At 45.8% G+C, this 26,228-nt stretch overlaps 1 protein-coding gene across 6 annotated transcripts in view; it reads right to left on the reverse strand.

Annotated features, from left to right (window-relative positions):
• The window catches only part of LOC141085046 (protein CEPU-1-like), a 1,055,154-nt gene that overhangs the window by 295,586 nt on the left and 733,340 nt on the right, over window positions 1-26,228 (reverse strand). For all 6 annotated transcript variants that reach the window (XM_073570040.1, XM_073570042.1, XM_073570041.1 and 3 more), the window contains exon 4: window positions 7,832-7,957. In XM_073570040.1, the coding sequence (XP_073426141.1) occupies window positions 7,832-7,957 (126 nt within the window). The remainder of the gene's footprint in view (window positions 1-7,831; window positions 7,958-26,228) is intronic.

Raw genomic sequence — 26,228 nt, forward strand, 5'->3', positions numbered from 1 at the left:
AAGAACTAGCCAACTAGATCCAGAACTGGATCTGCAAATTAGACAAGTAGACCTGTAACTAGATCCATAACTAGATCCAAGAGTAGACAAATAGATCAAGAAAGTTAGATCCAGAACAAGATCAACAAGAAGAAAACTAGATCCAGAGCTAGATCTCCATATAGACCACTTGATGCAGCATTAGATCCACAGGGGGTGGGGGATTTCTGTGTACATACTGTATATCAGCAGGGATGGAGGGGATTTCTACCCATAGGTTGTATATCCGCATGGGATGGGGGATTTCTGCCCACACGATGTATATCCGCAGGGATGGGGGGATTTTTGCCCACAGGTTGTATTATCTGCAGGGATGGGGGGATTTTTGCCAACAGGTTGTATGTCCGCAGGGATGTGGGTGATTTCTGTGTACATACTGTATATCCGCAGGGATCTTGGAGATTTCTGCCCACAGGTTGTATATTCGCAGGGATGGGGTGATTTCTGCCCACAGGTTGTATATCCGCAGGGGATGGGGGGATTTCTACCCACAGGTTGTGTATCCGCAGGGATGGGGGGGGATCTGTGTACATACTGTATATCAGCAGGGATGGGGGATTTCTACCCACAGGTTGTAAATCAGCAAGGATGGGGGGTAGATTTCTAACCACAGGTTGTATATCCACAGGGTTTGGAGGAATTTTTGCCCACAGGTTGTATATCCGCAGGGATATGGGTGATTTCTGTGTACATACTGTATATCCGCAGGGATGGGGGAGATTTCTGCCCACAGGTTGTATATCCGCAGGGATGGGGTGATTTCTGCCCACAGGTTGTATATCCGCAGGGGATGAGGGGATTTCTACCCACAGGTTGTATATCCGCAGTGATGGGGGGATTTCTACCCAAATGTTGTCTATCCGCAGGGATGGGGGGGATCTGTGTACATACTGTATATCAGCAGGGATGGGGGATTTCTACCCACAGGTTGCATATCCGCAGTGATGAGGGAGATTTCTGCCCACAGGTTGTATATGCGCAGCGATGGGATGGATTTCTGCCCACAGGTTGTATATCCGCAAGGATGGGGGGGTAGGAATCTGTGTACATACTGTATATCAGCAGGGATGGGGGGGGTTCTACCCACAGGTTGTAAATCAGCAGGGATGGGGGGGATTTCTACCCACAGGTTGTATATCCAGAGGGATGGAGGGGATTTCTGCCCACAGGCTGTATATCAGAAGGGATGGGTTGTACATCTGCAGAGTTGGGAGCATTTTTGTGTTCATGCTGTATGTCATTTGTTCTATATGTATTCACTTGCAAAGATACCGTAATGGTCTTCAGAAGGAAAAAAAGAACAGGCAGACGCTCAGAAAACTCTTCTCAGAGTTCCTCCACATTCACATCAAGAATAAAGGGTAGGAGGTAGAGCAACAGACAAGGAGAAAAGGGCAGAAAGCAGAACAACAGACAAGGAGAAAAAGGGCAGGAGGCAGAGCAACAGGCAAGGTGAAAAAGGGCAGAGCAACAGACAAGGAGAAAAAGGGCAGGAGGCAGAGAAACAGACAAGGTGAAAAAGGGCAGAGCAACAGACAAGGAGAAAAAGGGCAGGAGGCAGAGCAACAGACAAGGTGAAAAAGGGCAGAGCAACAGACAAGGAGAAAATAGCAGGAGGCAGAACAGAAGACAAAAAGAAAAAGGCAGGAGGCAGAGCAACAGACATGAAGAAAAAGGCCTTCAGGTGCCAGGACCAGTCTTTAGACACATCGCTTACCCTCCGTCTCAGCCAAGCCATCAGGTGCCAAGAGCCACATCTAGACCCCCCGTATCTCAGTCGAGCCATCCAATGCCAGGAGCCACCTCTAAACCCCCCCTGTATCTCAGCCGAGCTATCAGGTGCAACGAGCCACCTCCAGGTCCCATGAGTGTCAGGAGAGCTATCAAGCACCATGAGCTGCCTCTAGACCCCCCTGTATCTCAGATTAAATATCAGGTGCCAGGAGCGACATCTAGAACCCCTTGTCTCAGCCGAGCCATCAGGTGTCAGGAGCTGCCTCTAAGCCCCCCCGTGTCTCAACCCATCCATCAGGTGCCACGAGCCACCTATAGGCCCCCCGTGTCTCTTCCGAGCCATCAGGTGCCATGAGCCACCTCTAGTCCCCCCCTTGTCTCAGTCGAGACATCATCAGGTGCCACAAGCCGCCTCTAGACCCTCTCCCCATGTCTCAACCGAGCTATCAGGTGCCACGAGCCACCTGTAGGCCCCCAGTATCTCAGCCGAACCATCAGGTGCCACGAGCCGCCTCTAGGCCCCCCGTATCTCAGCCGAACCATCAAGTGCCACAAGCTCCGTCTAGATCCCCCGTGTCTCAGCCGAGCTATCAGGTGCCACAAGCCGCCTCTAGGCTTCCCGTATCTCAGCCGAGCTATCAGGTGCCACGAGCAGACTCTAGACCCCCCTTCCCTGTGTCTCAACCGAGCTATGAGGTGCCACAAGCCGTCTCTAGGCCCTTTGTATCTCAGCTGAGCCATCAGGTGCCACAAGCTGCCTCTAGTCCCACCGTATCTCAGCCGAGCTATCAGGTGCCGTGAGCCGCCTCAAGACCCCCCTCCCTCTGTCTCAGCCGAGCCATCAGGTGCCACGAGCTGCCTCTAGGTCCCCAATATTTCAGCCAAGCCATCAGGTGCCACGAGCCACCTCTAGGCCCTCCGTATCTCAGCCAAGCCATCAGGTGTCAAGAGCTGCCTCTAGGTCCCCAGTATCTCAGCCAAACCATCAGGTGCCAAGAGCTGCCTCTAGGTCCCCAGTATCTCAGCCAAGCCATCAGGTGCCACGAGCCGGCTCCATATGAATTTTAGAGAGGTACAGGATAAATTGGCTGTGCTGCTTGATTGAAAATGATTCAGTATCATGGTGGTAGTAGGTATAGTTTTATTGCCAGGTACAACATGTTTTTGGGTCAGAATGCCGCCTGGTGGAAGTGTTCTACAGTGGGTATAGAAAGTATTCAGACCTCTTTAAATTTTTCACTCTATGTTTCATTGCAGCCATTTGGTAAATTCAAAAAAGTTCATTTTTTTCTCATTTCTCCTTCTTGGGAATGAAGTTTTTCACACCTGGATTTGGGGATCCTCTGCCATTCTTCCTTGCAGATCCTCTCCAGTTCCATCAGGTTGGATGGTGAACCTTGGTGGACAGCCATTTTCAGGCCTCTCCAGAGATGCTCAATTTGGTTTAGATCAGGGCTCTGGCTGGGCCAGTCAAGAATGGTCACAGATTTGTTCTGAAGCCATTCCTTTGTTATTTTAGCTCTTCTTGGAAGGTGAATCTTCGGCCAAGTCTGAGGTCCAGAGCACTCTGGAATAGGTTTTCATCCAGGAAATCTCTGTATGTGGCCGTATTCATGTTTTCTTTAATTGCAACCAATTGCACTGTCCCTGCAGCTGAAAAACACCCTCATAGCATGATGCTGCCACCACCATGTTTCACTGTTGGGATTGAATTGGGCAGGTGATGAGCAGTGCCTGGTTTTCTCAACACATACTGCTTAGAATTATCACCAAAAAGTTCTATCTTTGTCTCATCAGACCAGAGTCTCTTATTTCTCATACAGGAAAGATGTATATCTTTGTACCGTGTTAGCCAGTAGAAAGAAAAATATTCAGAATTGAGAGTCCTCAGTGGTTGATACCTTTTAATGGCTAACTGAAAAGATGGTAACAAATTGCAAGCTTTCAAGACTACTCAGGTCTCTTCATCAGGCATTGACTAATACAAAATCTCAAGAATCACATATTTATGTACAACACAGCTGATCTTTTCAGTTAGCCATTAAAAGATATCAATCACAGAGGACTCTCAATTCTGAATATTTTTTTCTATTTCTCATTGTTTGGGAGTCCTTCATGTGTTTTTTAGCAAACTACGCAGGCTTTCATATGTCTTGCACTGAGGAGAGGCTTCCATTGGGCCACGCTGCCATAAAGGCCCGACTCGTGAAGGGCTGCAATGATAGTTGACGTTGTGGAACTTTCTCCCATCTCCCTACTGCATCTGTGGAGCTCAGCCACAGTGATCTTGGGGTTCTTTTTTACCTCTCTCACCAAGGCTCTTCTCTCACGATTGCTCAGTTTGGCTGGACAGCCAGGTCTAGGAAAACTTCTGGTGGTCCCAAACTTCTTCCATTTAAGGATTATGGAGGCCACTGTGCTCTTAGGAACCTTGAGTACTGCAGAAATTCTTCTGTAACCTTGGCCAGATCTGTGCCTTGCCACAATTCTGTCCCTGAGCTCCTTGGGCAGTTCCTTTGACCTCATGATTCTCATTTGGTCTGACATGCACTGTGAGCTTTAATATAGACAGGTGTCTGCCTTTACAAATCAAGTCCTATCATTTTAATTAAACACAGATGACTCCAATGAAAGAGTAGAACCATCTCAAGGAGTATCACAAGGAAATGGACAGCATGTGACTTAAATATGAGTGTTTGAGAAAAGGGTCTGAATACTTATGACCATGTGATATTTCAGGTTTTCCTTTTTAATAAATTTGCAAAAATTTCTACATTTCTGCTTTTTTTCAGTCAAGATGGGGTGCAGAGTGTACAATAATCTCTATACAGTCATGGCCAAAAGTTTTGAGAATGACACAAATATTAATTTTTACAAAGTCTACTGCTTCATTTTTTCTAATGGCAATTTGCATATACTCCAGAATGTTATAAAGAGTGATCAGCTTAACAGGAATTACTTGCAAAGTCAATATTTGCCTAGAAAATGAACTTTATCCCCCAAAACACATTTCAACATCATTGCAGCCCTGCCTTAAAAGGACCAGCTAACATTGTTTCAGTGATTGCTCCATTAACACAGGTGTGGGTGTTGATGAGGACAGGGCTGGAGATCAATCTGTCATGATTAAGTAAGAATGACACCACTGGACACTTTAAAAGGAGGCTGGTGCTTGGCATCATTGTTTCTCTTCTGTTAAACATGGTTATCTCTAAAGAAACACGTGCAGTCATCATTGCACTGCACAAAAATGGCCTAACAGGGAAGACTATCGCAGCTAGAAAGATTGCACCTCAGTCAACAATCTATCGCATCATCAAGAACTTCAAGTAGAGAGGTTCCCTTGTTGCCAAAAAGGCTCCAGGGCGCCCAAGAAAGACCAGCAAGCGCCAGGACCATCTCTTAAAAGTGTTTCAGCTGCGGGATCGGGCTACCAGCAGTGCAGAGCTTGCTCAGGAATGGCAGCAGGCAGGTGTGAGTGCATCTGCATGCACTGTGAGGCGGAGACTCTTGGAGCAAGGCCTGGTCTCAAGGAGGGCAGCAAAGAAGCCACTTCTCTCCAGGAAAAACATCATGGACAGACGGATATTCTGCAAGAGGTACAGGGAGTGGACTGCTGAGGACTAGGGTAAAGTCATTTTCTCTGAGGAATCCCCTTTTCGATTGTTTGGGACATCTGGAAAACGGCTTATTCGGAGAAGACCAGGTGAGCGCTACCACCAGTCTTGTCTCATGCCAACTGTCAAGCATCCTGAAACCATTCATGTGTGGGTTGCTTCTCAGCCAAGGGAATGGGCTCTCTCTCAGTCTTGCCTAAAAACACAGCCATGAATAAAGAATGGTACCAGAATGTCCTCCAAGAGCAACTTCTCCCAACCGTACAAGAGCAGTTTGGCGATCAACAATGCCTTTTTCAACATGATGGAGCACCTTGCCATAAAGCAAAGGTGATAACTAAATGGCTCAGGGAACAAAACATAGAGATTTTGGGACCATGGCCAGGAAACTCCCCAGATCTTAATCCCATTGAGAAATTGTGGTCAATCAAGAGACGGGTGGACAAACAAAAACCTTCAAATTCAGACAAAATAAAAGCATTGATTTTGCAAGAATGGACTGCTATCAGTCAGGATTTGATCCAGAAGTTGATTGAGAACATGCCAGGGAGAATTGCTGAGGTCCTGAAGAAGAAGGGTCAACACTGCAAATATTGACTTGCTGCATTAACACATTCTAACTGTCAATATAACCTTTTGCTACTCATAATATGATTGCAATTATATTTCTGTATGTGCTAAAAACATCTGACAAACACACATAAAAACCAGAGGGCAGCAGATCATGTGAAAATATAATATTTGTGTCATTCTCAAAACTTTTGGCCATGACTGTATATAAAAATCAATGTGTGTGTGTGTGTGTGTGTGTATGTATATCACCAACCAATCACGAAGCATCTTTCATTTCACCAGAGCTGTTCAAAAGAAGCTAAGCTGTGATTGGTTGCTATGACCAACAGTTTTCCTTGCAACCAAACACTAAGCATCTCTCATTTCACGAGAGCTGGTTAACAGTAGCTGAGCTGTGATTGGTTGCTATGCGCAAGTTTTCCCACTTGACAACACCTCAGCAGACATTGACATGGTGGGAGAAATCTAGCATCCCCAGGAACATAAGCTCCAGCCATCGTCTGTCCCCCAGAAAGACGCAGTGAGTACATGACAGAAATTAATCCCCCCTCCCGTGTGGTATGATTAAGTGACACACATGAATGTAGGAAAGTGCCCATATTAAGTGTCATGTGGATTTAATATTTTCTCACAGACACTTTTATGCATTATTAATGTGTTACTGTGCTCTGATGCTGTGAGTTTTTTTAAAGTGCTACTTTCCCCATAATTCACATGAATTTACCAATAACACGTAATGCTTTTCCCATAACAACCCATTAAATATGACACTATACAGATGCTGTACATCCATAAGCAACTCAGCCGGACAAATTACAAGTTGACCTGGGATCTTAGTAAACCATGTTTCTGTGCAATTTCACTATTCTACTTTTACTGGCTTTGACGGGATTATGTGGGATATTAGGGATAGTAGTCCGGTAGCGCTGGCTGACGGGATAATGTGGGATATTATAGTGAATGTGGCTATGCGGAGTGGGCGGGGCTCTACACTCAGCTTTATATATATAACGATGTGGGATATTAGGGGTAGTAGTCCGGTGGCTCTGGCTGACGGGATGATGTGGGATATTAGGGGTAGTAGTCCGGTAGCTCTGGCTGACGGGATGATGTGGGATATTAAGGGTAGTAGTCCAGCGGCTGTGACGGGATGATATGGGATATTAGGGGTAGTTGTCCGGTGGCTATGGCTGACGGGATGATGTGGGATATTAGGGGTAGTAGTCCAGCGGCTGTGACGGGATGATGTGGGATATTAGGGGTAGTTGTCCGGTGACTCTGGCTGACGGGACGATGTGGGATATTAGGGGTAGTAGTCTGGCTGCTGTGACGGGATGATTTGGGATATTACAGGTAGTAGTCCAGTGGCTATGGCTGACGGGACGATGTGGGATATTAGTAGTCCGGTGGCTCTGGCTGACAGGACGGTATGGGATATAAGGGGTAGTAGTCCGCTAGCTCTGGCTGATGGGATGATGTGGGATATAATAGTGAATGTGGCTATGCAGCATGGGCGGGACTATACACTCAACTTTGCACACTAACTAACCGTAACCGTAGTTAGTTACTATGCCCGGGCAGCGCCGGGCTCTTCAGCTAGTGAGAAATAAAAATGAACTTTTTTGAATTTCCCAAATGGCTGCAATGAAACAAAGAGTGAAAAATTTAAAGGGGTCTGCATACTTTCCGTACCCACTGTAAATTCATTAATTATTAAATTAGTTAAAAACACATCAAATTGTATTAAACACCTCAACAGTATAAACAGCAGACATGTTCAATCTTCACACGTCTAAATTCACACACGTCTTCGTTACTAGTTCTACAGTCAGGACCGCCCCACGCTTCTGCATTGTGGAGCGACTTACCTTTAGGTGATAGATATCTCCAGTTCACAATCGGCTCTGGCCTCCCTGTGGCGATGCAGCTCAGACTGACATTACTTCCTTCGTTGACCACAATATTTGAAGAGATCTCCACTATTGTAGGGGGAACTGCAAGACATAAAAGGCAGAAGCTGTATGTGAGCAAGGAATAAAGAGCGCAAGCCAAGTGTAAAAACATAGGAGTGACGATGGCAGCCTGAAGGAGGACATTATGAAAGGTAAGACAGATTTTCTTTAAGTCGCAAACTGCTTCCAGTCTACAGAGGGCGCAGCTCCTGAGATTGTCAGATATTGGGGACAATCACAGAACCAGAAAGTTTCCACTTCTGTGTCTTGCTCAGTGGTGGTCGGGCTCAGCCTCCTCACCTCAGAAGTCTCTCTAAGCACTGAACACCTTGTACTTCTGTGGCTTGCTCAGTGCTGGTTGGGCTCGGCATCCTTACCTCGGCCATGTCTGAGCACCTTGTACTCGTGTGTCTTGCTCAGTGATGGTCAGGCTCGCCCTCCTCATCTCAGCAGTGTCTCTGAGAACTCATACTTCTGTCCTTCAGGGAGGCTGTATCTCTGGAACATAGCAGCTCTGGAGGATAATGGCTCCCTCCTGGTGGCTTCACGTCTGACTTCTAGTTTTTCTGCAGATTTCTTCGCCCAAGTTTCGGGGTCACGTCTCTGCTTCTAAAGGAGAAGGTTGGTTTTCATGGCAGGTCTCCTGGGGAATAAATCAGCGTCAGCAGTTTGTGCTGCATGAAGTCATTTTAGGTCACGGGAAGGTGTCCACTGACGTTCTGCCCCTTGTGACTGGCACAGTCCCCTCCGGCAGATGGGAAGAGGCGCACACAGCGTTCCCCGAGGAGCTGATGACTGGAGAAGAGGGTGAAGGTCACATGGGAGAGTTGGACGAGCTGCTCTCAGCACTTCAGGACGATGTTCTGGGTTTTCTTTCTATGGGCGGCTGTTTCCCAGGAGGATTCTGAAGCCTCAGATCAGCAGAAAATTAGAAGAATATTATGTGGCTGCGCAGCCAGTCTAGCGTTAACCCCATTCATGCTTCACCGCCCCAACCACATGGTTTAATATAGGAGACCTCTACTGAGACAGTGCCCCATATAACGGAGCACCATGAAACAATCCTTCCTGCAACAAGCAGGGAAGCAGAGCAACATGACCATTTCACCAGCCCAGTAATAGTCCAAGCATCATTGCATTGAGTCATCTGCATAAGTACCGTACAATAACCAGCACATGAGAGGAGCAAAATGACCATTCACAAGATCAGTAATGGTCAACGGAGCACCAAATAATACAAAAAAGTTACTAAACAAGTTCAGGGATCCAGCCAATCACCAGGAGAAAGGCCACTGCAGAAGTTTCCTGCAGGTGCTGCAAGGATTAGGATGGGCACCATGAGGAAGTCCCAGGCATCAGCCCCAAACTGCAAAAATTCCACAGTAATCATTATCTTAACCCCTTCACCCCCAAGGGTGGTTTGCACGTTCATAACCGGGCCAATTTTTACAATTCTGACCACTGTACCTTTATGAGGTCATAACTCTGGAACGCTTCCATGGATCCCAGTGATTCTGACATTGTTTTCTCGTGACATATTGTACTTCATGTTAGTGGTAAAATTTCATTCAAATAACTTGCGTTTATTTGTGAGAAAAACGGAAATTTGGTGAAAATTTTGAAAATTTTGCAATTTTCCAACTTTGAATTTTTATGCCCTTAAATCACAGAGCTACGGCACACAAAAAACTTGATAAGTAACATTTCCCACATGTTTACATCAGCACAATTTTGGAACCAAAATTTTTTTTTTGTTAGGAAGTTATAAGTGTTAAAAGTTGACCAGCGATTTCTCATTTTTACACCACCATTTTATTTTTAGGACCACATCACATTTGAAGCCACTTTGAGGGGTCTATATGATAGAAAATACCCAAAAGTGACACCATTCTAAAAACTGCACCCCTTAAGGTGCTCAAAACCACATTCAAGAAGTTTATTAACCCTTTAGGTGCTTCACAGGAATTTTTTTGAATATTTAAAAAAAAATGAACATCTAACTTTTTTTCACAAAAAAAATACTTCAGGTTCAATTTTTTTTTATTTTACCAAGGGTAACAGGAGAAATTGGACTGCAAAAGTTATTGTGCAATTTGTCCTGAGTACGCTGATACCTGATATGTGGGGAGGAAACGACTGTTTCGGCGCATGGCAGAGCTCAGAATGGAAGGAGCGCCGTTTGACTTTTTCAATGCAAAATTGTCTGGAATTCAGATCGGACGCCATGTCACGTTTGGAGAGTCCCTGATGTACCTAAACAGTGGAAAACCCCTACAAGTGACCCCATTTTGGAAACTAGACCCCCCAAGGAACTTATCTAGATATGTGGTGAGAACTTTGAACCCACAAGGGCTTTACAGAAGTTTATAACGTACAGAGGTACAATTAAAAAATCATATTTTTTCCACAAAAATGATCTTTTCACCACAATTTTTATTTTCCCAAGGGTAACAGGACCCTAAAAGTTATTGTGCAATTTGTCCTGAGTACGCTGACACCCCACATGTGGGGTAAACCACTATTTGGGCGCATGGCAGAGCTCGGAAGGGAAGCAGCGCCATTTGACGTTTTTGGCTGGATTTGAGATCGGACACCATGTCGCGATTGGAAAACCCCTGATGTACCTAAACAGTGGAAACCCCTCACAAATGACACCATTTTGTAAACTAGACCCCCCAAGGAACTTATCTAGATGTGTGGTGAGCACTTTGAACCCCCCAGTGCTTCACAAAAGTTTATAACTCCCGGGCGTGAAAAAATAAAAAATTCGTATTTTTTCCACAAACATGATCTTTTAGTCACCATTTTTTATTTTCCCAAGGGTACCAGGAGAAATTGGACCCCAAAAGTTGTTGTCCAATTTGTCCTGAGTATGCTGATACCCCATATGTGGGAGAAAACTACTGTATGGGCACACGTCGGGGCTCGGAAGGGAAGTAGTGACGTTTTGGAATGCAGACTTTGATGGAATGGTCTGCGGGTGTCATGTTGCCTTTGGAGAGCTCCTAATGTACCTAAACAGTGGAAACCCGCCACAAATGACCCCATTTTGAAAACTAGACCCCCTAAGGAACTTATCTAGATGTGAGGTGAGCACTTTGAACCCCCAAAGGCTTCACAGAAGTTTATAATGCCAGGGCATGAAAATAAAAAAATCATTTTTTTCCACAAAAATAATATTTTTGCCCCCAATTTTTTATTTTCCTAAGGGTAACAGGAGAAATTGGACCCCAAAAATTGTTTTGCAATTTGACCTGAGTAGGCTGATACCCTACATGTGGGGGTAAAACACTGTTTGGGCGCATGGCAGAGCTTGGAAGGGAAGGAGCACCATTTGACTTTTTCAACTCAGAATTGGCTGGAATTGACATCAGATGCAATGTTGCATTTGGAGAGCCCCTGATGTGCCCAAACAGTGGAAACCCCCAATTCTAACTCCAACCCGAACCCCAACACACCCCTAACCCTAGCCCTAATGGAAAAATGGAAATAAATACATTTTTTTTATTTTATTATTTTTCCCTAACTAAGGGGGTGATAACGGGGGGTTTGATTTACTATTTATGGCGGTTTTTATATTTTGCAGCTGTCGCATGCTAAAAGACGCTTTTTATTGTAAAAATAGTTTTTGCATCACCACATATTGAGAGCTATAATTTTTCCGTATTTTGACCCACCGAGTCATGTGAGGTCTTATTTTTTGCGGGACGAGTTGGCGTTTTTATTGGTGCCATTTTCAGGCACGTGACATTTTTTGATCGCTTTTTATTCCGATTTTTGGGATGCAGAATGAACAAAAACCAGGGTTTCATGAATTTCTTTTGGGGGGGTGCGTTTACACCGTTCCGCGTGCGATAAAATTGATAAAGCGGTTTTATTCTTCGGGTCAGTACGGTTACAGCGATACCTCATTTAGGTCATTTTTTTATGTTTTGTCGGTTTTATGCAATGAAAACTATTTTATATAAAAAATAATTATTTTTGCATCGCTTTATTCTGCGAGCTATAACTTTTTTATGTTTTCGCTGATGATGCTGTGTGGCGGCTCGTTTTTTGAGGGACAAGATGACGTTTTCAGCGGTACCATGGATATTTATATGCGTCATTTTGATCGCGTGTTATTACACTTTTTGTTTGGCGGTATGATAATAAATCATTATTTTTTGCTTTGTTTTTTATTTTTATTTTTTAAGGGGTTCGCTAAAGGGGTTAACTAACGGGACAGTTATATAGGGCAGGTCGTTACGGATGCGGCGATACCTAATATGTGTACTTTTATTGTTTTTTTTTTTATTTCCAAAAAATGGATTTATTTGGGGGAATATTTTTTTTTTTCTAATTTATTTGGCGATTTTTTTAAATTTATTTTAACACTTTTTTTTTATTTTTTTTTAACTTTATTAAATAGTCTCAGGTGGGACATCACTGTCCTGTGACAGATCGCTGATCTGTCACATCACAGATCACTGTGACAGATCAGCGATCTGTCACAGGCAGTGCAGAAGGCTTCCTCATGCCTGCGCTTTGCAGGCACTGAGGAAGCCAGCTTCCTGCAGGCCCCCGTTGCCATCTTGGATTCGGGGGCCTGCAGGAAAGGAGTCCCCCGCAGCAGCGCTGCACATTGGGCTGCCGTGGGGGGGCTCAGGGAAGCACGGAGGGAGCCCCCTCCCTGCCGATGCTTCCCTTTAACCCCCGGTACACTGCGATCATGTTTGATCGCGGTGTGCAAGGGGTTAACGTGTCGGGGCGGTCCGTGACCGCCCCTGACACATTGTGCTGTGTGTCAGCTGTGATAATCAGCTGACACCCGGCCGCGATCAGCGGCGCTCACCACGTGGGCGCCGCTGATCGCGGTAGACGTACTATCCCGTCCATGGGCATAGGGGCCCGGGTCCCATGGACGGGATAGTACATCTGATGTCAGGAAGGGGTTAAAGACAAAGAGGTGAATATGCGCAAAACTTAGGGTGTGTGCACACGCTGCGGATTCTGCTGCGGATCCGCAGCGGTTTTGGCCCTGCAGATCCGCAGCAGTTTTTGCTGCGGTGTACAGTACCTTTATATTCTATGGAAAATAAAAACCGCAGTGCACACGGTGCAGATTTTTCCGCGCGGATTTGCTGCGGTTTCAAAACCGCAGCATGTCACTTCTTTGTGCGGAATTCGCAGCGGTTTCACACCTGCTCCATTGTAGAGGTGTCAAACCGCAGGTTAATCTGCAGATAAACCGCAGGTCTTTTGACCTGCGGATTTTGCAAAATCCGCGTGGAAAAATCCGCAGCAGAATCCGCAGCGTGTGCACACACCCTAAGGCCCTGTGCACACGGTGCAGATTCTGTGCAGTTCTGCAGCAGATTTGGTCCTGAAGAACTGCAGCAGAACTGCACGTGATGTACAGTACCATTTAAGGCTATGTAAAACAAAAAACGCTGTGCACATGCTGCAGATTTTTCTGCGCAGATTTGGTGCTGAATAAGGGTGTGTGCACACGCTGCGGATTCTGCTGCGGTTCCGCAGCGGATTTGGCCGCTGCGGATCCGCAGCAGTTTTTGCTGCGGTGTACGGTACCATAATATCCTATGGATATTAAAAACCGCAGTGCAGACGGTGCAGATTTTTCCACGCGGTTTTCCTGCGGTTTCTAAACCGCAGAAAAAATGGACATTTCAATTCTTTCTGCAGATTCCGCAGCGGTTTGCCATCTCCTCCACTGTGGAGATGAAAAACCACAGGGCAAAACCGCAGGCTAATCCGCAGGTAAAACCCGCAGGTCTTGTGACCTGCAGATTTACCTGCGGATTTTACAAAATCCGCGCGGCGGCCAAATCCGCACCCCAATCCGCAGCGTGTGCACGTACCCTAAAAGAAGCAGCATGTCGCTTCTTTTGTGCGGTTTTGCTGCAGTTTTCCACCTGCTCCATTATAGAAATCTGCAGGTGAAAACTGCAGAGGAAATCCGCACAAAAACTGCACTAAATCTGCAGGTAAAACGCAGGTCATTTTACCTGCAGATTTAGCAAAATCTGCGCAGAAAATTCCACAGCAGAATCCGCACCGTGTGCACATAGCCTAAGAGAGAAGTGCATGCAAGTGTGCAGAAAATCTGGCCGACTTCTGTCTGATCCAACGTCTCTTCACGGAACACACAACACTACAGTAATAGTACACATGATCCTGCCCAAAAACCAGACTGAAAAAAGGGAGCATGCAGGACTGCAATTACACAATGAAGAACGGGAGAGCATGCGGGACTGCGACTACACAGTGAAGAACGGGAGAGAGTGCGCACTATGACTACACAGTGAAGAACGGGAGAGTGTGCGGGACTGCGACTACACAGTGAAGAACGGGAGAGCGTGCGCACTATGACTACACAGTGAACTAGCGCATTCAGGACTGAGGCTACACAGTGAAGAACGTGAGAGCATGTGGCACTGCGACTACACAGTGAACTAGCGCATTAAGAACTGAGACTACACAGTGAAGAGTGTGAGATTGTGCGGGACTGCGACTACACAGTGAACTAGCGCATTAAGAACTGAGACTACACAGTGAAGAACGTGAGAGCATGCGGCACTGCGACTACACAGTGAAAAATGGGAGAGTGCGCAGGACTGCGACTAAACAGTGAAGAACGGGGGAGCGTGCGGGACTGCAACTACACGTTGAAGAGTGAGATCACGCAGGACTGCAACAAGACAATGAATTGTGAAAGTGTGCAGGGCGGCAAATACACAGTGAAGAATCAAGGAGAGAGAGAGAAAAAAAAACGGATCCTCAAAAGAAAATTGCGGATCCGTTTTTTTCAAAACCTGGCGGATTGTGACTGATTGTAAAAAACTGAAGTGTGAAAGAGGCCTAAGTTACCAAAAAGATAAAAAGTTTTTGTAGGCTTGAGAACTAAGCATAAATTAAGTTGTAACTTGCATTGCATAATGTATTAACTATTCACGAAGTTTCATGTTGCTGCTAAAAGTTTCACAGTTTCTGTATGAAGTAAACGTATTGTAACGTAAATTACCATCAGCTTTGTAACATAAGCTACTTCAGCTTTTCAATGTAAGTTACATGCCTTTCAATTTTTGGACAACACTTACAGTCAGCTTTTTGAAATAATTAAATACTATCATAATTTTGATGTTCATTTTACTTTATAAGGTCATTCTTAGTATTTTTAGAGTCACAATGCCATTAAAGCCAGCTGAAAAGATGGAGACGACAGCATACAATGCAGGATGTGCTGTAAATATTTTCATAAGAATTTGGGAAAGTTATGAAAAGTCCTATAAAAGTCTGTTCTGTTCCTGATCTGAGGATCTCGGCTTTTATTGGAGATGAATCTGTGCTGCACTTTATGTACGTGATCAATCATGGGGCAGTGCTGGGGAGTCGTAGATGAGATGAATCTGTGCTGCACTTTATGTACATGCTCAGTAGTGACCAGTGCTGTGGAGTCGTAGATGAGATGAATCTGTGCTGCACTTTATGTACATGCTCAGTAGTGACCAGTGCTGTGGAGTCGTAGATGAGATGAATCTGTGCTGCACTTTATGTACATGCTCAGTAGTGACCAGTGCTGGGGAGTCGTAGATGAGATGAATCTGTGCTGCACTTTATGTACATGCTCAGTAGTGACCAGTGCTGTGGAGTCGTAGATGAGATGAATCTGTGCTGCACTTTATGTACATGCTCAGTAGTGACCAGTGCTGTGGAGTCGTAGATGAGATGAATCTGTGCTGCACTTTATGTACATGCTCAGTAGTGACCAGTGCTGTGGAGTCGTAGCTGAGATGATTCTGTGCTGCACTTTATGTACATGCTCAGTAGTGACCAGTGCCGTGTAGAAGATGAGATGAATCTTTGCTGCACTTTATGTACACGCTCGGGGTCCACCATGCAGTAGGTGTTACAACCGCTGCTGAGTAATGGCAGACGAGCAATATGGCGATATAATGCGCACGGGTTCAACTTCACCCGAAGTGCGCAGAGCGGGCTCTGTTCACACACAGAGGCGCCGCAACAAAAACATACAAAAAAGCTGAGCCTGTTAGAGTCACAGGCCTCAGGTAAATGCACACACGGTATAAGGTCACAGGAGCAGGAACTAAGACAGAGGGGCTGCGTCCGTCTAGACCTACCGTGTGTGCGGCGTCGCTACTGCGAACGCCAAGAAGGGCTGCAACTGCAGCGCGGCGCAGGACACTGCCGCTGGACGACACAGCTACAAAGCAGGCGCTATGTCGGACGCTAGCGCAGAGGTGCGGTGTGCACAGTGGCCTAAGGCTTGCCACAGACTGGCGCAGACTACTGAACTAATTCCCTAACCACATGCGTAATATCAGAGGGAAGGGGTTTTATAATAAGTCAGTCACCAGAATCATACATCCGTCACCATTCACACATAGCAGTATAGTCTATACTAGCGCATGGCGGAACGGCCATGCGCGCTTTTTATAGCAGCCGGGACCTTCCGGAAGCTTCCAGATCTCCGAGATGGACCAATGAGATCTGGAGCAGGACCTGAGCACATGACTCCCGATCTCCAATAGGAAACCGTCTCATGAGCATGCCCAGTAGGAGGACAGAGGGACTTAGCCCTGGAGAGATTTGCTGCAAGGCAATCTCCTCTGCGGTAGATAAAGAGCAAGAGACCGCAGAATGTAAGGGTCTGGATTCCTGCAGAGCAGATGCAGGAACCTGACTCCTAACAAGTAGTGACCAGTGATCAGACTGTCTGAATTCATTGGACTGGACCACATATGTAGGCCTAGATTAAAATTTAGTCTACATTATGTAATGATCAACGGTCATATTTTGTAATCAAAATTTCCACTCTGCAAAAATGTTGACAACTGAAGTATGAATATTGATTGATTACATTTTTATACTAAATTTTAGTCTACATATGTAGTTCACACCAATGAATTCACATGCAGCCAATGTTTTGCCTAAATAAAGTCAGTTTGCCTTCTCAAATATGAACACTGACAAAGTTGAACACATTCTTTGTTTTGTAACGTAAGTTACTATATTGTGTGGTAACGTAAGTTATCTAGATTTCTTGTAATGAAAGCTGTTGCATTTAACTTGAGAGGTTAAAATAAATTTGTTAAAGTTGCTTGGACTATAGTGTTTTAATACAATAAAAATAGTGCTTCTCCCCTGTTTACCAGAAGAGAATGTAGCAGTTTCATGATATGGACAATTGCCTTTATTTTTTGTTTAACGTAAGTTACCAAGTAATAACACTGTATTTTGTATTTAATTTGCATTGTTGAAAAATCAAACTGTGCTGAAATCTATTGAGAATAGTATAATGTACAATATACATTCACTAATTTTTGTGCCTGCCTTCAAAGAACAGTCTGTAGCCATTATTTACTCAGTTTTTGGCTTGTTAATGAAACGTAAGTTACCATGGAACGGCCCAGAACAGGAGAGTGTGGGGGATGGCAACTACACAGTGAAGAACAGGAGAGCGTGCGGGACTGCGTCTACACAGTGAAGAATGGGAGAGCATGCGGGACTGCAACTACACAGTGAAGAACAGGAGAGCGTGCAGGACTGCGACTATACAGTGAAAAAGGGGAGGGCGCGCAGCACTGCGACTTCACAGTGAAGAATGGGAGAGCATGTGGGACTGCGACTACACAGTGAACAATCAAGGAGCATATGGGACTGCAACTACATAGTGAAGAATGGTAGAGCGAGCGGGACTGTGACTACACAGTGAAGAACGGGAGAGCGTGCCAGACTGCAACTGCACATTGAAGAATGGGAGAGCACAAGGGACTGCGATTGCACAGTGAAGAACGGGAGAGTGTAAGGGACTGTGACTACAAAGTGAAGAACGAGAGTGCACGTGGGGACCTGAACTACACAAAGAAGAATGGGAGAGCACACGTGACTGTGATTACACAGTGAAGAATGGGAGAGCGTGCGGGACTGCAACTACACAGTGAAAAGTGAGATTACGCAGGACTGCAACAAGACAATGAAGAGTGAAAGCGTGCAGGATGGCAACTACACAGAGAAGAAACAAGGAGCGTGTGGGACTGCGACTACACAGTGAAGAACAGGTGAGCTTGCGGAACTGCGACTACGCAGTAAAAAACGGAAGAGTGTGCGGGACTGCGACTACCCAGTGAAGAAAGGGAGAACGTATGGCACTACGACTACACAGTGAAGAACGGGTGAGCTTGTGGCACAAGAACGGGAGAGCATGCGGGACTGCGACTACACAGCTAAGTGCAAGAGCATGCAGGACTGCAACTACACAGTGAAGAACGGGAGAGCATGCGGCACTCCGACTATACAGTGAAAAATCGGAGGGTGTGTGTGACTGCGACAACACAGTGAAGAACGGGATAGCGTATGGGACTGCGACTATATAGTGAAGAACAGGAGAGCATGCGGCACTGCAACTAACCAGAGAAGCGTGAGAGCGTACATGACTAACTACACGCTGAGGTGTCAGAATTCGGCACTGCGTATACAGTGAAGAGTAAAAGTGCAGCACTGCGAATATATGGTGAAGAGTGTAGTCCTGTGTCATGTCATTGCTCCACATCTCCTAGCCATTATGAGGATGCTCATTCCCACTATTGTTATCACTGAAGTAAAGAATTAATGGCGAGTCTTCTGACGATGACAACTCCAGAGAGCGACACCGAGGGGGAATTCGAGAATCACAAGACGAACACTCCCATGATGCTCAGTGGCACTTGGCATTACACACTTGCAATTCCGATCTGACACCAGATCTCTACAGACCATACGATTTGTCCAAAGATGAGTGTCATCTACGCCAGGGTTCCCCAACTCCAGTCCTCAAGGCCCACCAACAGATCATGTTTTCAGGATTTCCTTAATATTGCTCAGGTGATTATCACCTGAGCAATATTAAGGAAATCCTGAAAACATGATCTGTTGGTGGGCCTTGAGGACTGGAGTTGGGGAACCCTGATCTACGCCATGCTTATCTTTAACCATTTTCCTAGAGAGTATCCGACTCCCTGGTTATAGCACACAGGCAGCCACTGGTGGTGCTGGACACCCTGTGAGCAGCAGATATCTGGGACCTCTTGATAATAGGGATGACGCCTCTTTCGCTTACAGTGTCTTCACTGTGAGGCCCTGGGGAGCCTGCTACTTATCTAATGTCTTTCCTGAAAAAGTCAGTCTCCTAATTATTTGTAAAATTCACTTAAATAACCACTGAATGTGGCAAGCTATGATCTGCAGCAATTCCTGCACTTTCTATCCTGTGTGAGCACCAGGGCTGTGGAGTCGGGAAGCCAAACCTGCGACTCCGACTCCTCAATTTACTCCGACTCCAACTCCACGACTCCGACTCCTCAATTTACTCTGACTCCCACATATATTGCTTATATTTAAGTGAAAAATTTATTGTGGTACAATGTAAACATCAGACATTTAATCATTTCTATGATTCAATAATCAAGATATTTAGATAGAACATAATATCTATTTATTGGAATACAACTTTAGAACACAAAAAACTGTAATAAATTGTAAATATGTAATACACTGTATACATGTACATGTATACGGTACACACCAAAGTTTGGACACACCTTCTCATTCAAAGAGTTTTCTTTATTTTCATGACTATGGGCGTAGCCAGGATCAAACCTAGGGGGGGGGGGCAGAATCTCATACTGTTCTACAGAATTTCATACTGCACACCTCAGCTGCTGCAGAACCTCATATTTCACACCCCTACACTTGAAAATAAAGCCTGCACCTTAAGATGTGGTGATGAATGCAGTCTATTTATTCCAACTATCAGTTGATGGTGATGTTACTGAAGACGAGCAATGCCTGTCCTGGGCGTCCTTTTGGGCAGCTATGAGGTGTACCTGACTGGTGCTAAAAAAAGGAGTGTTAGTCTGTGTGCTATCCGGCTTTCATTCTTTTTGGTACAGTTATGATATGGATAGACAGATATGGATAAATGGATATATAGATAGAGCAGATATCTAATCTGCTTTTGCTATTGAAAACATTATCTATGAGCTCAAACACCTTTCAGGTGATGCGGTTTTTTTAAAAAGCTGATCTGCTTTTGCAGCTAAAATAGTATCCACAAAAAACGCAGGAAAAACGCTGTGTGTGAATGTAGCCTTAGATCAGGAATAGAACAGTCATTTATAGGACATTTCATAACTTTCCCAAATTCCTAAGAAAAAATATTCTGCATTGAACTACTGTACCCAATTTATTATATATTTTAGGAGTCGGTCCATTTTACACCGACTCCAACTCAGACTCCGACTCCACAGCCCTGGTGAGCACTCTTCAGTCTTTTCCCTATCTGGCAATGTGTGGATGGTGCTTGGCTAAATAGTGTCTCACTCCACCAGCAAAATCTGCTCTAAAGGTTCAATTATTGCCAAGAGTGACATAAATGGGAACCTCGGGGAGCTATATCACATGGGATCCAGACATCTACCATATTATCTCTGGTACCTGCAGCTATGGCATCCGTCTGTACCGCGGATATCACTGAGCTCTCGATGTGTCCAAGTTCTAACTCCCAACTTAACACATAAGATCCGAACATGCCACCATTCTCCCCAAAAGTCATTAACATTCAAAAGCCAGGTGACCACAGCTCCAGAGATGAATCTTTCCAGGACAGAGTATCTGTCCCATTACTATTGAGGGCCTGTCACACAAAGCGATATCGCTAGCAATATCGCTATAACTTGTGTCGTTATAGCGATACTGCTAGCGATATCGCTGTGTCTGATAGTTACCTACAATCCGCTCCCCCGCTGGTTATCGCTGATCGCGCGAGAACGTCCAGGACTGTTTCTCGTCGTCAGCTTCCTGCGGTGCTTCCTGTTGAGAGACGAGCGACAAGCGTGGAGCCGGGCGGGAGGACGCAGGATCGCCTAGTGTGACAGGTAAGTAGCGAACCCCGTCCCCAGCGATGTCGCTGGTGAGATCTGCCTGTGTGGCAGCTCACTAGCGACCACTTAGCGATGTACCAGCGATCCTGACCGCGTCTTATCGCTGGTCGGGATCGCTGGTACATCGCTAAGTGTGACAGTACCTTTAGGAACCCATAAATGAGGCTGAAAACAAGAGACTAGGTCACCTTCAAACGCTACCACCACCACCATCAGGTGTGTCATCCAGTGGTGTCGTCACTGGTGAACAGTGCAGCTGAGATAATCAAACCATCTGCTCCGAGGTTTTATAGACAGGAGAGGCAGAAGATGAAACAGAAACAGCTGGAGTCATTATAAAAGCTACGGGACTGACAAAGAGCCGCAGCCAAATCTACACTCTGCTCATTTATATGGGAAACCTCGTTACTCTTCATGTTTTCACAGAGATCTAGAAAATCCAAGAATATGACATAAATAAAGCAATGTCAACACAGCCCCCTCAAGCAACTGACACTACCCTAATATCACAGTCACCAAAAACAAGGGCAACAACCAAGGGCAAAGAAGCTGACATGTCACCAGGGCCATACCTTTAATAGTAAACCTATCAGCACAAATATAGCTGCATGAGCAGCTACTCAACGGTGAGAGGCAGCCACACGTTCATCTACTCATGCAAAGAATGGCAGCCTCACAACAAGCTGCTAAACCAGAGAGGTAACCTCATTACCAACTATTCAATGGAAAGAGGCAGCCACATGACCAGTGCTGCTCAACCAAAGAAAGGAAGTCACATGTCCAGCACCCAAAAGGAGAGAGGCAGCCACACGATCAGCTACTGAACCAGAGAGCCAGCATCACGACCAGCTCCTCAACCAGAAAGAATGAGCCACAAGACCAGCAGCTCGACCTGAGAGACAGCCACACGATCAGCTCCTCAACCAGAGAGGCAGCCACACGATCAGCTCCTCAACCAGAGAGGCAGCCACAAGATCAGCTCCTCAACCAGAGAGGTAGCCACATGTCCAGCTGCTCAACCAAAGAAATGAAGCCACAAGTCCAGCACCCAAAAGGAGAGAGGCAGCCACATGATCAGCTACTCAGAGAGGCAGCCACATGTCCATCTACTCATGGAAAGAATGGCAGCCTCACAACATGCTGCTCTACCAGAGAGGTAGCCTCATGACCATCTTTTTAATGGTAAGTGGCAGTCATATGACCAGCTGCTCAACCAAAGAAAGCAAGCCACATGTCCAGTATCCAAAAGGAAAAAGGCAGCCACACGATCAGTTCCTAAACCAGAAAGAGGAACCTATACAACCAGCAGCTCGACCAGAAAGAGGAACCTACACGACCAGCAGCTTGACCAGAGAGAGGCAGCCACACGACCAGCTCCTCAACAAGAGAGGCAGCAACACCAGAGACAGGCAGCCACACGAACAAGCACCTCAACCAGAGAAAAGCAGAAACATGACCAGCTCCTCAGTCAAAAAGCAGACACACAAACAAGCACCTCAACCAGAAAGAATCAGTCACACAACCAGCTACACAACCAGATTGAGGCAGCCACACAACCAGCTCCTCAACCAGAGAGAGGCAGCCACACAACCAGCTCCTCAACCAGATTGAAGCAGCCACACAACCAGATCCTCAACTAGAGAGAGGAAGCCATACAACCAGCTCCTCAACCAGAGAGGGGCAGCCACACGACCAGCTCCTCAACCAAAGAAAGGCAGCCACAAGACCAGCTCCTCAACCAGAAAGAATCAGTCACACGACCAGCTACACAACCAGATTGAGGCAGCCACACAACCAGCTCCTCAACCAGAGAGAGGCAGCCAAACAACCAGCTCCTCAACCAGAGCGAGGCAGCCACAGAACCAGCTCTTCAACAAGAGATGCAGCCACAGAACCAGTTACTCAACCAGAGAGGCAGCCACACGACCAGCTCCTCAACCAGAAAGTATGAGCCACACAACCAGCAGCTCGACCAGAGAGAGGCAGCCACACGACGAAATTTCTCAACCTGAGAGACAGCTACACGATCAGCTACTCAGAGAGGCAGCCACATGTCCATCTACTCATGGAAAGAATGGCAGCCTCACAATAAGCTGCTCTACCAGAGTGGTAGCATCATGACCAACTATTCAATGGAAAGTGGCAGTCATATGACCAGCTGCTCAACCAAAGAAAGGAAGCCACATGTCCAGCACCCAAAAAGAAAAAGGCAGCCACACGACCAGTTCCTAAACCAGAAAGAGGAACCTACACGACCAGCAGCACGACTAGAGCTAGGCAGCCACACGACCAGCTCCTTAACAAGAGAGGCAGCAACACCAGAGAGAGGCAGCCACACGAACAACACCTCAACCAGAGAGGCAGCCATACGACCAGCTCCTCAACCAGAGAAAAGCAGCCACATGACCAGCTCCTCAGTCAAAGAAGCAGACACACGACCAAGCACGTCAACCAGAAAGAATCAGTCACACGACCAGCTGCACAACCAGATTGAGGCAGCCACACAACCAGCTCCTCAACCAGATTGAGGCAGCCACACAACCAGATCCTCAACCAGGGAGAGGAATCCACACAACCAGCTCCCCAACCAGAGAGAGGTAGCCACACAACCAGCTCCACAACCAGAGAGGGGCAGCCACACGACCAGCACCTCAACCAGATAGAGGCAGCCACAAGACCAGCTCCTCAGTCAAAGAAGCAGACACACAACCAAGCACCTCAAACAGAAAGAATCAGTCACACGACCAGCTACACAACCAGATTGAGACAGCCACACAACCAGCTCCTCAACCAGAGAGAGGCAGCCAAACAACCAGCTCCTCAACCAGAGAGAGGCAGCCACAGAACCAGCTCCTCAACAAGAGAGGGGCAGCCACACAACCAATTTCTCAACCAGAGAGAAGCAACCACATGATCAGCTCCTCAACCAGAGAGAGGCAGCCACACAACCAGCTCCTCAACCAGAGAGAGGCAGCCAAAGAACCAGCTCCTCAACCAGGGAGAGGCAGCCACACCACCAGCTCCTCAACCAGAGAGAAGCAGCCACACGACCAGCTCCTCAACCAGAGAGAGGCAGCCACACAACCAGCTCCTCAACCAGAGAGAGGCAACCACACAACCAGCTCCTCAACCAGAGAGATGCAGCCACATGACCAGTTCCTCAAACAAAGAGAGGCAGCCACACAACGAGCTACTGAGCTTTTTGCACATCTAGAAAACACTATGCGAGAGTGGAAAAAGATGAGATCATTCCATCTCTACAAAAGCCTTGCTCAGCGGTGCAAATAGCCAGCTCATCCCTGAGCGAAGAGCGGGCTCACCCATGGGCAAATAGCAGGCTCATCACGGGGAGAATAGTGGGCTCATCCATCATATATGGTGGTTGGATTTGATCCAGTAGTCAGCAACATGGAGGAGAATTTCCCTCTTTTAAATTGTTAACTGCTTTCCCTTTACATTCAGTTGAGAGATGTGGAGATTAGATATGGTCAGGAATGATGGGAGTGATGCACTGTGTGTACTAGAAATGCCGGTAAATCACAGGATGGCTCCTGCGGATACAACAGAAAAGATTGATGTCATGCACTGTACAAAGTCAGTCGCCTGTTGTGAGGTCATCATGCTAATATCTCTGCAGCCAATCAGGAGTAGTGGTGAGCAGAGTGTTACTCCTGGATGGGAGGTTGCCATCTGTATTGGGAGTCAGCAGTGCCCTAATTTCCTGGCAATTTCCTATGTGCTGGATCCACAGTGCAATAATCGTCATTAATGAGCAAAAAGACAATGGACACCAACTAACACACAAGTAACACTGTGTTACCAAGGTTTCGTCCCTCGGACAATTTTGAGTGTTCCTGATAGATGTTTTCATGCTGATTTCAGAAAGGACTTCAGATTTTTCCTATCAAGTAAGGTTTTTGAGAAATGATACGAAACATTATAATATTCTGTTATAATTCTAAGAAGTTTTTCCGAAACAGTATATTCTGAATTTTCCACTGTAACAACATAAATCACTGATCTACACATATGCAAGCACTTATTATGCGAATTCCGGGCAGGCGCAGTGAATCATTCGGCTGACCGCGTAGAGAGCATACCACATCTCCTGGGCAGGGGAGGAATCAAAAGACAATACTGAAATACTTAGGGCATGGCTGAATGGATCACGACCTTCAATGCCATTCGCTGTCCCAATGGTATGGAGAGAGCAGAGAGATCAAGTAACAGATTGCTAACTTCTGCCTTACAAATGTAACAGGATATTCAGCAAAGAACAAGAAATCAATAGAATATCCTAATGTTCCTTCAGCCATAAGACCAATGCCACACGATGAAAGTCTTCGTGTTACAAAGCCACCCAAAGTATGGACAATGGAGGACGACGAAGATGAACTAACCTTGTCAGTGGAAAATGAAACAGCTGCAGACCCAGACTTTGAGCCTTCTACATCTAATCCACATCTGTTTAGTCAAGCTGATCTGAGTGACTTGGTCAGAGATTTGAAATTGTCAAAGAGGCAGGCAGAATTATTGAGATCAAGGCTACAAGAACAGAATCTCCTATTACCAGGAACAAGAGTTTCTGTTTTTTGCAGTCGTCAAGAACACCTTAATCAATTTTTCAGCCATGTCGATAGTTTAACCTTTTGCAACGATGTCTTGGGGTTGTCACGTGATCTTGGATGCGAACATGACCCGAAGGAATGGCAACTGTTCATTGACTCATCAGTTTTAAGTCTGAAGGCTGTTTTACTACACAACGGAAATATCTATGCTTCTATACCTATTGGACATGTCATACACATGAAAGAAACGTATGAGAATATGGAGTTACTGTTGACCCACATTAATAGAAATTATAACTGGAACATATGTGGTGATGTAAAAGTTGTTGCACTTCTTCTTGGACTGCAGCTTGGATATACCAAGTATTGTTGTTTTATTTGTGAGTGGGACAGTCGTGTACGAGAAATGTACTATTTCAGAAAGGACTGGCCACTCCATGAAAACCTGGTTGCTGGATAGAAGAATGTTAAACAATCCTCTCATTGATCCAGCAAAGATATTTCTCCCTCCTTTGCATATTAAACTTGGGCTTATGAAGAATTTTGTCAAAGCAATGAACTAAGAATCGGAAGCCTTTTCTTACTTGCAACAGAAATTTCCAAGAATAAGTGATGCAAAGATTAAAGAAGGTATTTTTATTGGCCCACAGATCAGAGATATAATGAATGACAGTAGCTTTGATGGTGTTTTGCAAGGTGCTGAACAAGTGGCATGGAGAGCCTTTAAAGATGTGACCTTCAACTAGCTTGGCAACATCAGGGCACCAAACTTTGAACAACTCATGGACAACATGCTCACAGCATATC

Source organism: Dendrobates tinctorius, unplaced genomic scaffold, assembly GCF_039654945.1.
Source record: "Dendrobates tinctorius isolate UK_male_01 unplaced genomic scaffold, ASM3965494v1 ptg000028l, whole genome shotgun sequence".
In the NCBI taxonomy this organism is placed as follows: Eukaryota; Metazoa; Chordata; class Amphibia; order Anura; family Dendrobatidae; genus Dendrobates; species Dendrobates tinctorius.